This window comes from Thamnophis elegans, chromosome 5, assembly GCF_009769535.1.
Source record: "Thamnophis elegans isolate rThaEle1 chromosome 5, rThaEle1.pri, whole genome shotgun sequence".
NCBI classification, from domain to species: Eukaryota; Metazoa; Chordata; class Lepidosauria; order Squamata; family Colubridae; genus Thamnophis; species Thamnophis elegans.
Window position 1 is genome coordinate 40561579 of NC_045545.1, and position 12566 is coordinate 40574144.

At 38.9% G+C, this 12566-nt stretch overlaps 2 protein-coding genes across 4 annotated transcripts in view; one reads left to right on the forward strand and one right to left on the reverse strand.

The window, feature by feature from the left end:
- Positions 1-12566, reverse strand: part of TCTEX1D4 (Tctex1 domain containing 4) — a 56389-nt gene that overhangs the window by 22725 nt on the left and 21098 nt on the right. The window lies entirely within an intron of this gene.
- BTBD19 (BTB domain containing 19) overlaps positions 1-12566 on the forward strand; it is a 70166-nt gene that overhangs the window by 9807 nt on the left and 47793 nt on the right. For both annotated transcript variants that reach the window (XM_032217862.1, XM_032217861.1), the window contains exons 2-3: positions 625-832; positions 10565-10618. In XM_032217862.1, coding sequence (XP_032073753.1) covers positions 625-832; positions 10565-10618 — 262 coding nt within the window. The remainder of the gene's footprint in view (positions 1-624; positions 833-10564; positions 10619-12566) is intronic.

Sequence of the window (12566 nt, forward strand, 5' to 3'; positions counted from 1 at the left end):
AAACTCACAATCTCCTGGTTTCTACTATAGGCCAGCATTTTCACCATTACTTCAAACTGGCTTTTCTCAGTTTACTATCTTTCTATCCAAGACATTATAGTTTACAGAGATTCTTCTTATTCACTCTTCTGTATATTTTCTGATTGCTCAAAAATGCCATGGTTTAAAACTAATGGTTTATATCAAGTGTTGAAAAAACGTGAAGCCATTTTTCTCTTTGAAAGTCCTAAAGACCAGGATATGGAAGGCACAGTCAGATGTATCCCTGCAAATGGGGAAACAGATTAAAATTGCCATAAACTTCATCATCAAAAAAAAGAGAAAGACCAAAATGTTAAATAATTACATAAATGAACAAGGCTCATGAGTCAAACACTGTTGATGTTACAGGATCAGAGAAATCTAGAACTGCATTTGAATACATCCTTGTGTCCATGTGCTCTTAGTAAGTAATTTAGCCCTTGGTTTCACTTGCTTTACCAAAGGTCATCTGAATTCTTCATGTTGCCTCTCAAAAGGAGGCATCTACAGAAAGAAAAGAAGAGAGCAGACTAAGAAGCTGAGCCATCTATATGGTAAACTCTGCTAATCATTCTGATATCTATGTGGCTTCTCTTTCCACAGTGATGTAACTTTTCTGGTTGGCAAAGAGAAGCAGAAAGTTTTTGCACATCGCTGTCTACTCTCCACCCGCTGTCAAGTTCTACATGCAATGCTAAGCCAGCCCAATGACACACATGTTCCGCTGATCTTGAATCACATGCAACCAGAAGTGTTCCTTACAGTCATTGAGTACCTGTACACCAATGGTGTCACTCTCAACAATCTTACTGTAAGTATAACGTATACTACTTGGTGGGCTGGGCTTCCAGGGAAATGGATGTAGAAATAATTAAAATTAGTAACAGGATTTTTAATTTGTTTGTATGATGAAATTGAAATTTTATCAGCTTTTTAGTGACATATTAAAGCATTCGGGGTCCCCCCCCATCTTTTCCTGATTTTGATTGATTTTGCAGTTTGGAAATCTGTTCCTATTATATAGTCTTTTCTAATTGTGAATTTGCTGTTTTTGTAGTCTTTTAATTGTTTTTTTAGCAAGAACCACCTTTAGTATAGAATTTTCCAGTAGGACAGTGAAGTGTGCAGTAAACAGATGATAATGAGAAATTAATGTGAAAATGATAATTTTAAAAAGGCTCTGGTGAATTAGTGGCCTAGAAAAAATCAGCTAGATATCCAAGTGGGTGACTGATCAATAAACTCTCTTAATCCACAGATCTGACAGCTAATACAGCTGTTGTATGGCTCAGTGCACTAAGATTCTAGATGGGTCCAGATGGCACTTGTAATGTGCAACATGTATGATTCATTACCATATTTTCTCTGAACACGAAGAGAATCTTTTCTCATTTTAGTCATCAGCCAAATTTTATATTTCTCTTATTTTTTCCTCCTAATGGAAATTATGCACTTAGACTCCCCTGATTTGCCATTTTACGCATCTGCATGCTCAGCATTTTTAGTATTTACTCTTGCTTTTGCTTCTACGTGGTTATATTTTTCAGGTCAAGACTTTCAAAATACAAATTTATCACTGTAGGGACCAGACTGTCCTTAATAAGGCTAGGTGAATTAGCTAGGGAACTAAGAAAGGATAAAATAAAGTTATCTGAATTAAAACCTTAGTGGAAATTTACCAAAGCCGTGTTAAGGAGACAGTTCTGAGGAAGAAAGGATTGGAATTCATCCCGGGTGTTTATGTGAAGGACAATTTCTGTTATCTGAACTGTTATCTGAAACACAGGGATGAGAAACATCCAGAGACATTTTTCTGACCTAACGGTCATAACTCACTATGCAAGCCTCATGTAACAAGAACCAGTTACTCCCTTTTTGCCTCCTGTGCTGTGATTTATAACTTTCTATCTCCTCTCAATGCCATGCAGCTTGTAAATTTTCTGCCCCCCCTTTTTTGCCCACCTTTTGCCATGATGTGATTTTCTATTGGTTTATTTGAAGAATGCTGTGAACTTTTTATTAGTTTACTTGTGTCATGTGTGATTATATATGCCTTTTGATACGTTCCTTTTCTGATGATGCTGTAACTAACTTTTTCTAATAAAAGGCACTCTGAAGGAACAGAGATTTGCCACTTCACCCAAGATCGCAGCCTCGTGTCATTCTTTAGCATGATCTTAGGAATTGAATCGTGAAAGTGGACCACTGGTTGGAGGGACCCCCGTAAACTTTACGGGCGCTGTCTCTTCAAGTGGTGACCCCGACGTGATTCATCTACAACAGGAATCCATCGAGGTGCGACGCAGCAGAGGCTTCCTGCCTCGTGGCGTGCCCAACAACCCTCATCTCTTACCCAGTGCACAATTCGTAAGTATGAGGGCAGATTTATCTAAAAAGCAGGAGGCTTGCCTTAAGGGAGAAAGAGCAGATCGCTCACCTTAAGGAAATTAGACAAATAGTTGGAGATCACAAAATTATATTAAAGGATAGAGGTGAACTTCCTACAAAAAAAGGGGTTCAGGAATTAATGAAATATATTTGGCAAAACTGTCCATCATATTCCCCATATGGGTTGTTGGATATTAAAACATGGACAGATATAGGTTCTTATTTAAAAGCCATGATGGGGGGACCAGACACCCCCCCGCCAGATTTGGAAACCTTTTCACTAAATTCACACTCTGAATCCAAGGCTTCCTCTTCCCTTGTATGCATGCCTTTGTCACCCTCAGCCTTTGAAGCTCCTCAGCATTACATTCCTTTAAAAGACGCTTCTGCCTGCTTTCCAACCTGACTCACAGTCGGGAAACTAAGCCTGGGGCATTCAGCCAGCCCCACACAAAAGGCTGCTTCTTATCTTCCTTCTTATTTCTGTCTCTTGGCAAGTGAATCTGCCTGGCTCTTCCTATTTTCTTCCGGTGATTCCGGCTACCTCTATTTCATTACCCTTTACGATGCCACTCTTAGTCTTTCCTCATCTGATTTCATGTCTCAAGGAGTTCTTGCTACTCCCTTTCTTACTGACTCTTCTGATTTCTCTTCTGTTGCTTTGATGACATTTTCATGCCTGAGCACCTGAATCTTTTTTCACAGATGTTTCACAGAGCAATTGATCTGTTTAGTAACTGATGATTTTACCCTTTTTTAACTCTGCCTGCAAGCTTTCTACCCTCCCCAAGCCCCTCCCTTACCCTTAATCCCCCAACAATGCCTTTTCTGTGGGGGAGGGAACCTTGTTTTCATGTTTTTCAGATGTTAAAAAGCTGTTAATAGTTGTCTTTTAAAAGGAAAGCAGAGCTCGAGCCCCACCCAGATGTAAATGATGTGTTAATAAAATATCTATATATCTTGCTCTTTAAAACTATGCAAGCGCTGCTGGGAGATCAAGATAGAAACGGAACATCCCAGGGAGAGACAGATATTAACAATCTAGTGCTTAAGGAGATAGAATGGGCATAACTTCGAGCAAAAGTAAGAAATTTAGCAGGTAATGAGGTAAAGCCTGACTGAATGGGAAGACCTAGGTAATTGGACTTGATTACTTTGATGTAATGTCTGTTAAAAAAATTCTTAGGTGTGTATCTAATAACATGTAGAATTGAATTGAATTGATGTTTGATCAGCTAGCTAAATAAATAAATAAGTTTGGGCTTGAAGCTGTGGGGGAGGGAAGAGTAGTTAGGATTTAAACTGCTCTCTGAGTTTCCCCGCTGCTTGGAGAATGAGCCATAAGTTCTCCAAGGAAAGAAATTTGAAGATTTAAAGTGACAGAACCTCCCCCAGGCCTGAAAGTTTTGTTTCATGGTATGTGTGCATGTGTGTGTGTAATCATTTTCAGACCTGGAGGGAAGTTGAAATTTCTTAATAATAGAAAATGGAGCTCATTGGCTTATGTACAGCTCCCTGAAATAATTGTAATGATTGCTTTGCATGGAAGAATGAATGAAATGGGATATTTTTGTGTGTGAAATTAATCTACACAAGCAGTCTGATTGCAGTGCAAATGTATGTCAATGGTAAAAGTTGGTATGAATGTACTTTAATTCCTTTCATATAAAGAAACAGTAAGTTGCAAAGTTGTTTAATGGTATGTGTGTGTATGCTTGTGTGTTATCATTTCCAAATTTGTTGAGAGAATGCAGAGTGGAAAAAAGGAGGGATTGTAGGAAGTTAACACCCAGCCATCCCCCAAAAAATGTAATATCCTAGGAAATGTTGAAAAAGCAGAATATTTCTCTGGATGTGACAAGAAAGAAACATGTCTTAAAAAGCAGGATAGCTGTCTGCAGTTTCCTGCCCATTCCCACTCTTTGTCAATGAATCATTAAACCCTGAGCTAATCCATTTTAACTTGGTTGTTAACTTAAGGAATTTTTTCCTTTAAAGATAAAAAATGATTGCAGTATGAATGTATATGTCCCCATTGCCCCAGAAAGTGATAACTGAAGAAATCCAAAGACCTGTGATTGCCTGCGTGCACCCCCCACTCTTTTCCCTCTGGGTCATTCTTTGGAGGGAAACAGGAGAGGTGGGGAGAGAGTGTGTGTGTATGTGTTTGAGTGAGCGAAGGCTCCAGTAAGAGAATTGCGCCTATTTAGGTAAATTATGGGGACAGGTTGGGCAGTAGAGAGTAAAGAGAAAGTGATAAAAGAGTGGGAGAGAGAAAGAAAGAAAAAGAGTGAAAGAGACAGAAAAAGACAAAGAGGAGAGAGAAGGGAGAAGGAGAAAGTGACAGAAGAATGGAAAAGAGGGAAAGGGAAAGTGAACAGAAACAAAGAGATAGAGGATGAGAGAAACAGAGAGAGAAGAGAGGAAGAGGAAAGAGATACCCCACAGCCCTTACAACACCCCTGTGTTTGTTATAAAAAAGAAATCTGGTAAATGGCGTTTTTTGCATGATTTGAGGGCTGTTAATAAAATTCTCCAGCCCATGGGAGTGCTGCAGTGCGGCCTCCCCAATCCAAATTTGATTTCCCAAGAATGCGATCTCATGGTCATTGATTTAAAAGATGCCTTTTTTTTTCTATACCACTCCATGAAAAAGATCGCAAACTGTTTGCTTTTACTGTTCCAGAATTTAACAATTCCAAACCTGCTTCTCGCTTTCAATGGAAAGTTTTGCCTTAAGGAATGTTAAATAGTACAACCATTGTTTGCGCTGCAGGCGGGTGGGAAAGAACCCGCCGCACTGTTAACACTTGGGGAGAAAGAGAGACAATGTATTCAGATAATTCAAATGCAGATAAAGCCGCAAGGGAAGGTTTTATCGGGTTTGCAACTCCTTGGGAAAGTCATGAATATTTTCATCAAAATGCAAAGGCACTAAAGAAAATGTATAAACACATCAGCAAGTTTTAAAAGAGGTAAATGAGGCACTTGTTTAAATTTGGGTGGATCGTCTTCAGGACAACACTCCCTTAGCTTTCATTAATTATTGAATGGGTATACTTGTCTCACACCCCAAAGTCCACTATTTTTCAGAAACCTGCACTTTTTGCAGCTCTAATTACAAAAGCCTGTGTTAGAACAAAGCTGTTGGCCGGAATTGAACCTTCCACGATTTTTGTCCCTTGTTCTTTATCAACTTGGGAGACTTTATTTGCTGACTGGCCAGGTGAGATTTCTTGCCATGCACCTCCCGACCTTAGATTGGCTCTTTTGAAAACTGTTCCCTTGCAATGGCACACTCCATATTCCCCCCTCCCACTTCCTCAAGCCATAACTATTTTTGCTGATGGAAGCAAAACCTATGGTGCTTGTGCCTGGCAGGAGAATGGTCGGTAATGCACAAAAATTACCCCCCCACAGACTTCCGCTCAGCGTGCGGAGCTTGCTGCCTCTATTTTGGCTTTTTCCACTTTTCCAAATAAACCCTTTAACTTGATTTTGGATAGCCTCTATGTAACCCAGATTGTGAAATCAATCTATGAGGCCTATCTTTCTCCCTCATTGGAACTACAATTACTCTCACTTTTCTTATTTTTGCAAAAGTTAATTTCTGCTATCACACCTTGGGATAGCCACTCTTACTTTCATCAGAACAGAAAAGCGCTCATAAAACAATTTGGCCTTGCGTCGGCAGGGGCATCAGCAAACAATGCCCCAATTGTAATCGGCGATCTCATTCCCTCCCTATGGGAGTTAATCCCAGAGGGACAGAATGTTGCCAAATTTGGCAAATGGATGTGACTCAATATCCATCCTTTGCTCCTTGGAAGTATCTACATGTAATCATAGATACATTCTCTGGCTTCTTGTTTGCTACCCCACAAAGGAGGGAAGCCACAAAACATGTTATCAACCACTGCATTCGAACCTTCGCATCGCTGGGACGCCCAAAAGAGATAAAAACAGACAATGGGCCCGTTTACATCAGTGCAGCCTTTGCTGCTTTTTGTAACCAATGGGACATTGTGCACAAATTCGGCATTCCATATAACAGCCAAGGACAGGCAATGGTCGAGCGCGCTAATCAGACTCTTAAGCATGCCCTTGATCGCTACATTAAACACAGGGGAAAGCACCCCCTAGCCTCCCAGCTTTGCAAAACATTCTTAATCTTTGTCTCTACATTAAACTTTTTAAATCTCACGAGTCAGCCGCCTTCCTCAGCAGCAACTCGTCATTTCGCAGCTCCACCTTCTGCTGACACTCTTCGACCACCTGTCTACTATCGCTGCTTGCCTGACCTGACGTGGCGAGGACCTGCTGACCTGATTACCTGGGGAAGGGACTACGCTGCAATCCAACTGAAAGACAAGGTTCTTTGGATCCCAGGACGGCACGTAAGACCATATTTGCCCAAACCACCTACACAACCACCTACACAAACACAGAAGCCGCCTGACCATGACCAACCAGCAGGAACCACAGCTTGAGGCTGTCTCTGTCTCTGACCTGGAAAACAGGGCAGAGCACCCTCCACCCTACACTCCCCTGGAGGAAGTTTCCAAGCCTTTGGACTGCAGATCATTTTCATATCACATGATTATCTTTGCTTTATTGATGGTCATTTTGTTTTTGCTTATCTGGGTTGGGGAATGTCAGGCAGTTCTTGCTGGGGCAAAGGATGCCTCCACCCCACATCATCGGCCCAAACGCACAATGGATTGGCATGTAAATGAGTTTCATCTTCTTATACATAACCTTACCCGTATTAACAATCTGTCTGATTGCTGGGTTTGCACGCACGGCCCTGCCTCTAACATGCAGGGCTGGCCCATTCTAGCCTCTGGAACTTTAAACCTCACAGGCTGGAATGTTACTGTGTTATATTCCACAAAAAGTAATCGTGCACATACTATCTACGATTTACCCCCTCTTGCCCCCATCTGCATTTCCTAATAAAATAATAAAAGCGGAAATAACCTCCAGGGCAAGCATGAATTACCCTCCGGTTAGTGAATGGTTTCTGTCCTTTTTAGAATATCAACAAACAATGGGAGGAGGCAGTTTTCGCCACCTTACAAAAAGAGAGGTAAAATCTATTGATGCTGAGGTATGCAAAAAATGCATAACCACAGTTAGGACAGAAGGTAAAATTGGCACTACATTAATTTATAAAAATAAATATTACTGTGAAGGGACAGTAACCACAGGATGTGTATTTCATAATATTACATATAACGCATGTACCAAGGGGAATCAAGTCACTTGTTATAATCCAACACAAAAAGCCATATCGTATATATTAAAATTGAGGCAAGGGAATGATAACGGACAGCTTATTACTAATGTACGATTGGATAACGAAGATAGTAAAGCTTCGCTAATTTTTGACCCTTGTAAAATTGCTAGATGGCCCAATACATGTGGTACTATGGATTGGCAGAGATATTATACACACCAGGATAAATATATTTGCCCTAAAAAATGGAGTCAAGGGAAGGATCCGGACTGTGACAATTCGGATGAATTGTTTTGCCCCTATTGGAGATGTGCATCATGGGCACAAGATGGCTCATGGGGCTATCGTACATATATATATGCTTAATAGAATTATTAGATTACAAGCTGTGTTAGAAATAATTACAAATGAAACTGCATCGACATTAACAAAACTTGCAAAAGAAAGTGTGTTGTCAAGAACATATATTATGCAAAATCGTTTAGCTTTAGATTATTTGCTTGCTGCTGAGGGTGGGGTATGTGGAAAATTTAATCTTAGTAATTGTTGTATACAAATAGATGATTCTGGAACTGTAATAGAGAAAATTACTCACAAAATGATACAGACTGCTCATGTCCCAGTACAAACTTGGAAAGGTATGCTGGATACCGATGGATGGTTGGGAGGCATATTTCACAATTGGAAACAAGGATTGTTTTTTATTGGTACGAGAAAGAAACAACCCATGGTAATTGCCTCCCCTTTAAAGAAATAAAAAGGAGGAGATGTAGGGACCAGACTGTCCTTAATAAGGCTAGGTGAATTAGCTAGGGAACTAAGAAAGGATAAAATAAAGTTATCTGAATTAAAACCTTAGTGGAAATTTACCAAAGCCGTGTTAAGGAGACAGTTCTGAGGAAGAAAGGATTGGAATTCATCCCGGGTGTTTATGTGAAGGACAATTTCTGTTATCTGAACTGTTATCTGAAACACAGGGATGAGAAACATCCAGAGACATTTTTCTGACCTAACGGTCATAACTCACTATGCAAGCCTCATGTAACAAGAACCAGTTACTCCCTTTTTGCCTCCTGTGCTGTGATTTATAACTTTCTATCTCCTCTCAATGCCATGCAGCTTGTAAATTTTCTGCCCCCCCTTTTTTGCCCACCTTTTGCCATGATGTGATTTTCTATTGGTTTATTTGAAGAATGCTGTGAACTTTTTATTAGTTTACTTGTGTCATGTGTGATTATATATGCCTTTTGATACGTTCCTTTTCTGATGATGCTGTAACTAACTTTTTCTAATAAAAGGCACTCTGAAGGAACAGAGATTTGCCACTTCACCCAAGATCGCAGCCTCGTGTCATTCTTTAGCATGATCTTAGGAATTGAATCGTGAAAGTGGACCACTGGTTGGAGGGACTCCCGTAAACCTTACGGGCGCTGTCTCTTCATATCACCTCATATCTACTTACCTTTTCTCATTGGCTGTCCGTGTCTAACACCCCGCCCCCACAAAAAAAGAAAATTCTGTTACATGTGTGGCAAGTAACACAATCTATCTGCAATTAGTATTTTTTTTAAACTTAAAAAAAGTTCACATGAATTGTAGAACCTTGAATTCTAAAATCCTATCACCACTGCAGTATAGAGAACCTGGTTGAAGATGGGAAAGAAGGATGCTTGTGCAGGAATGTTGGCTTAAGCAACTACTCTGAATAGCTTCCAGATAATAAGTCTTATTGCTTAGCTTTTTGCTAATTTAACGTTGTTGGCAGCCACCCCAAAATCACTGGCACAGTTCTGATATAAGAAAGCAGTAAAACCATTTTTGAATAATGTTTCACAACTACACTCGATATATAAGGCTGTCTTTTCCTTTACTAGCACAGAGAATTAGACATTATTATATTGGTGAATCTGAAATTCCTTATTAACCTGGCATTTAATTAATAATGTTTAGTCTCTATTTGTACTGTGTAATTTCAGAAATGCAACAACTTTATCTTTCCCATTATCAGTTGTGTCATTTGGGAAGCCCATTTTTATGGAGTATTTTTCTGCAATATAAGATCCTTTTTGGTTGAAGATGACCAGCCATAAGGGCCATGGAATTGATGTTGGGTTTGGAGGTAGATATTGCCTTTACCATATTGTTTTTACATGTGTGGAGGATATGATATCAGATTCCTTATTTTGGATGTCTCTTTCTGCTGTTGTTAATAGCGGTTAGTTTCACTTATTGGAAACAAAAAGGTACATTTTCCCACATTATTTCAATGTACACCAATTCTCTTTACAGAGATTTTTTAAATCTCCAATTTCCTTCCCTTGGTTTTTGATATCTACAAGAATCTTCAGAGTGAGTTGTCCATAATTACAGAATGCAATCATTAGTATGCACTTCTGAAATCACCAAGGCCCTAGAAATTCAAATATTCTTTCACAAACCAGAAAATAAAGTATATCATTAAATCTTCATCTTCCATTTTTTCTGTTTACTAGAGGAGATGAATGAATATGCAAATTAAAATCTGCAGATGTTATCTTAAAATAGAGATGGGCAATTTATGTCTGATTGTTGAGGTACAGCTGCCATCAAGCCAGCATATTAATTGCTCAGGAATGATGAAAGTTGCAAGTTTCTTTCCCTTCCTTTAAAAAATGATCAAACAGTTAAAAAGAATGCATAGTGGGCAGAGATAATGTCTCCCAACAATCCTGAAGGTATCAGTCTGAATAATTTGTGATTCTGTTAACAATGGACAACATTTCTGAAAAGATCAAAATACACTGAAAAGACTCAAAACATAATGAAATCACATATAAACTTTTCATACTGCTGGAAAGTAAGAAAATAAAAAGTTTAGGTACATTTTATAAATATAAAGCATGTGGCTAATATTTGCCTTATTCATTTTATCTGCAGGTCCTTGAGGTTTTGACTTCATCCATTGAGTATGGGTTAAATGACCTCAGAAAGGTAAGGATTTCACATTGCAGTTTATGAATCCTGATCGAGGATTTTATAATTATGGAAGTATGTGCTATGTAGTTAGTGGTATATATTGCAAGCAGTAGATTCTGGCTTATTTGATTCAAAGATTACAAGATTTATATCCTTGTATTACTTTAGACACTTTGCTATTCTAGATTGGACTACAGATCATTTAACCCAAATTCTTGAGATCCCTGCCTATGTAGAAGTCATATACTGTTTATATATGTACAATGACAATAAAAGTAAAGTCTAAAATGGTAAGACTTTCTACCATTCCTCACTATAAAAGAGAAACCTTGTCAGTACAGTATTGATATTGGCAGGACAGAACTACATATTGATTCTGTCCCTAATCAAAATGTTCTATCCTGCTCCTTTTCTCCCTTAGTTTTATCTGTTATCAAGGTGTGCTGTCCTGCTATTTTCTTCCTGAAAGCCTAAGAAAATATTAAGTACATTATTATAGTTTTGTAAGTGGATTGGCAGAAAGAAAATAATTATAGCAGGTACTACCAGTAGAAAAGCAAGCTGATTTAATTAAATAAGAGCTTTTCCCCACTTGAACCCAGTCGTGACAAAAACCTGTCCTGGGAAGATTTTTGTTTTCTCTCCTGATTGAGTTTTATCAACTCAGGTTTGATTCTGGTAGTAAGAGTCCTGTCCTCTTCATCTTTTATCCCCAGAGCATTGAGTGGAGCAACCTTAAGTTATCTTTAGCACAGTGGGTGGGCTGTATATTCTAATCTAGCACCTTCCAAGAACACTCTCAAATCATCCAAAGAGAGGCTTTGTCACGTTATCTCAAGGAGGTCAGATGATCCCGTGACTTGAAACAGAGGCAATCTGAGCCGGACATGGCAGTGGGAATTTCACACGGTTATCCTTTTCTGCAAGCTAAGAGATGGATGATAGCACTTCTACTCAGCAGTGGGGAAAGGCCTCTTATTAAATGGAAGCCAAGTAAAGACTGTATTTAGAGGAAGGTTTTGTAGAAAAATTATCATAGATATGGTATATTAAGCAGAAATGTAAGATCTAATGGTGAAGTTTAAGCTGGCCCTTCATTATATATTGATTTTTCATTAATTGGCATTTACATACCATTTGTTAAAAGTCCCAATACCTCTGACTTTAATAATGAATTGAAGTTTTGTATGTTAAAAATATATTGCTTTTGTCATTGATATCAAGAAACCCGGGGAACAATAGGGATTCCTATTATCTAAATGAAAATTAGAAATTCTACTTTGGAAACTGATAATCCTCTATATATGTGGCCACACACAAATTAACTGCCGGTGACTTGGAGGAAGAAGCACATATTGGGTACTTCCAGATTTACATCAGTTATATAAACACAACAGCAAATGTCACATTGTTGGTGGCACCCCTGAGCTTTGGCACGGCAGGTGCTGTTGAACACAGGAATTGCTGTTCTCATGACTTAATTAACATCTGTCCTATTTAGACAAATCTAATTTGGATAATTCCTATTATGTGAAGGCTTTCTGTCTCCATTTGGTTTGCTTCTATTTTGGACAAAAATCCATGTTTTCCCTCCAAGTGTTTAGTTCTAGAGCTTCTTTCTTTAAACCCTCAGCTACATTTAGCCAGTTTCCTGACAAATTGACAATCGGCCTTCTTTTCAGAGGTGGGTTTCTGCCAGTTTGTCCCATATCAGGCGAACCAGTAGTGGCGGTGGTGGGAGGCACATGTGCACACAAGCAAATCGGAAGTAAAATAAATTGAAACCCACCACTGCTTTTTTCCTTTTCCTTTCTCTTTTTTCTTTCCCACGTTTACACAATTCCAGTTATAACATTTATATTTACTGGAATTGTGATTATTTTGTTTGGTCAAACCTATTGAATTATGTGTAGTGATGAAATATAGTCCATATGAGTTAGTCATCTCTTTGATCTTCCACTTC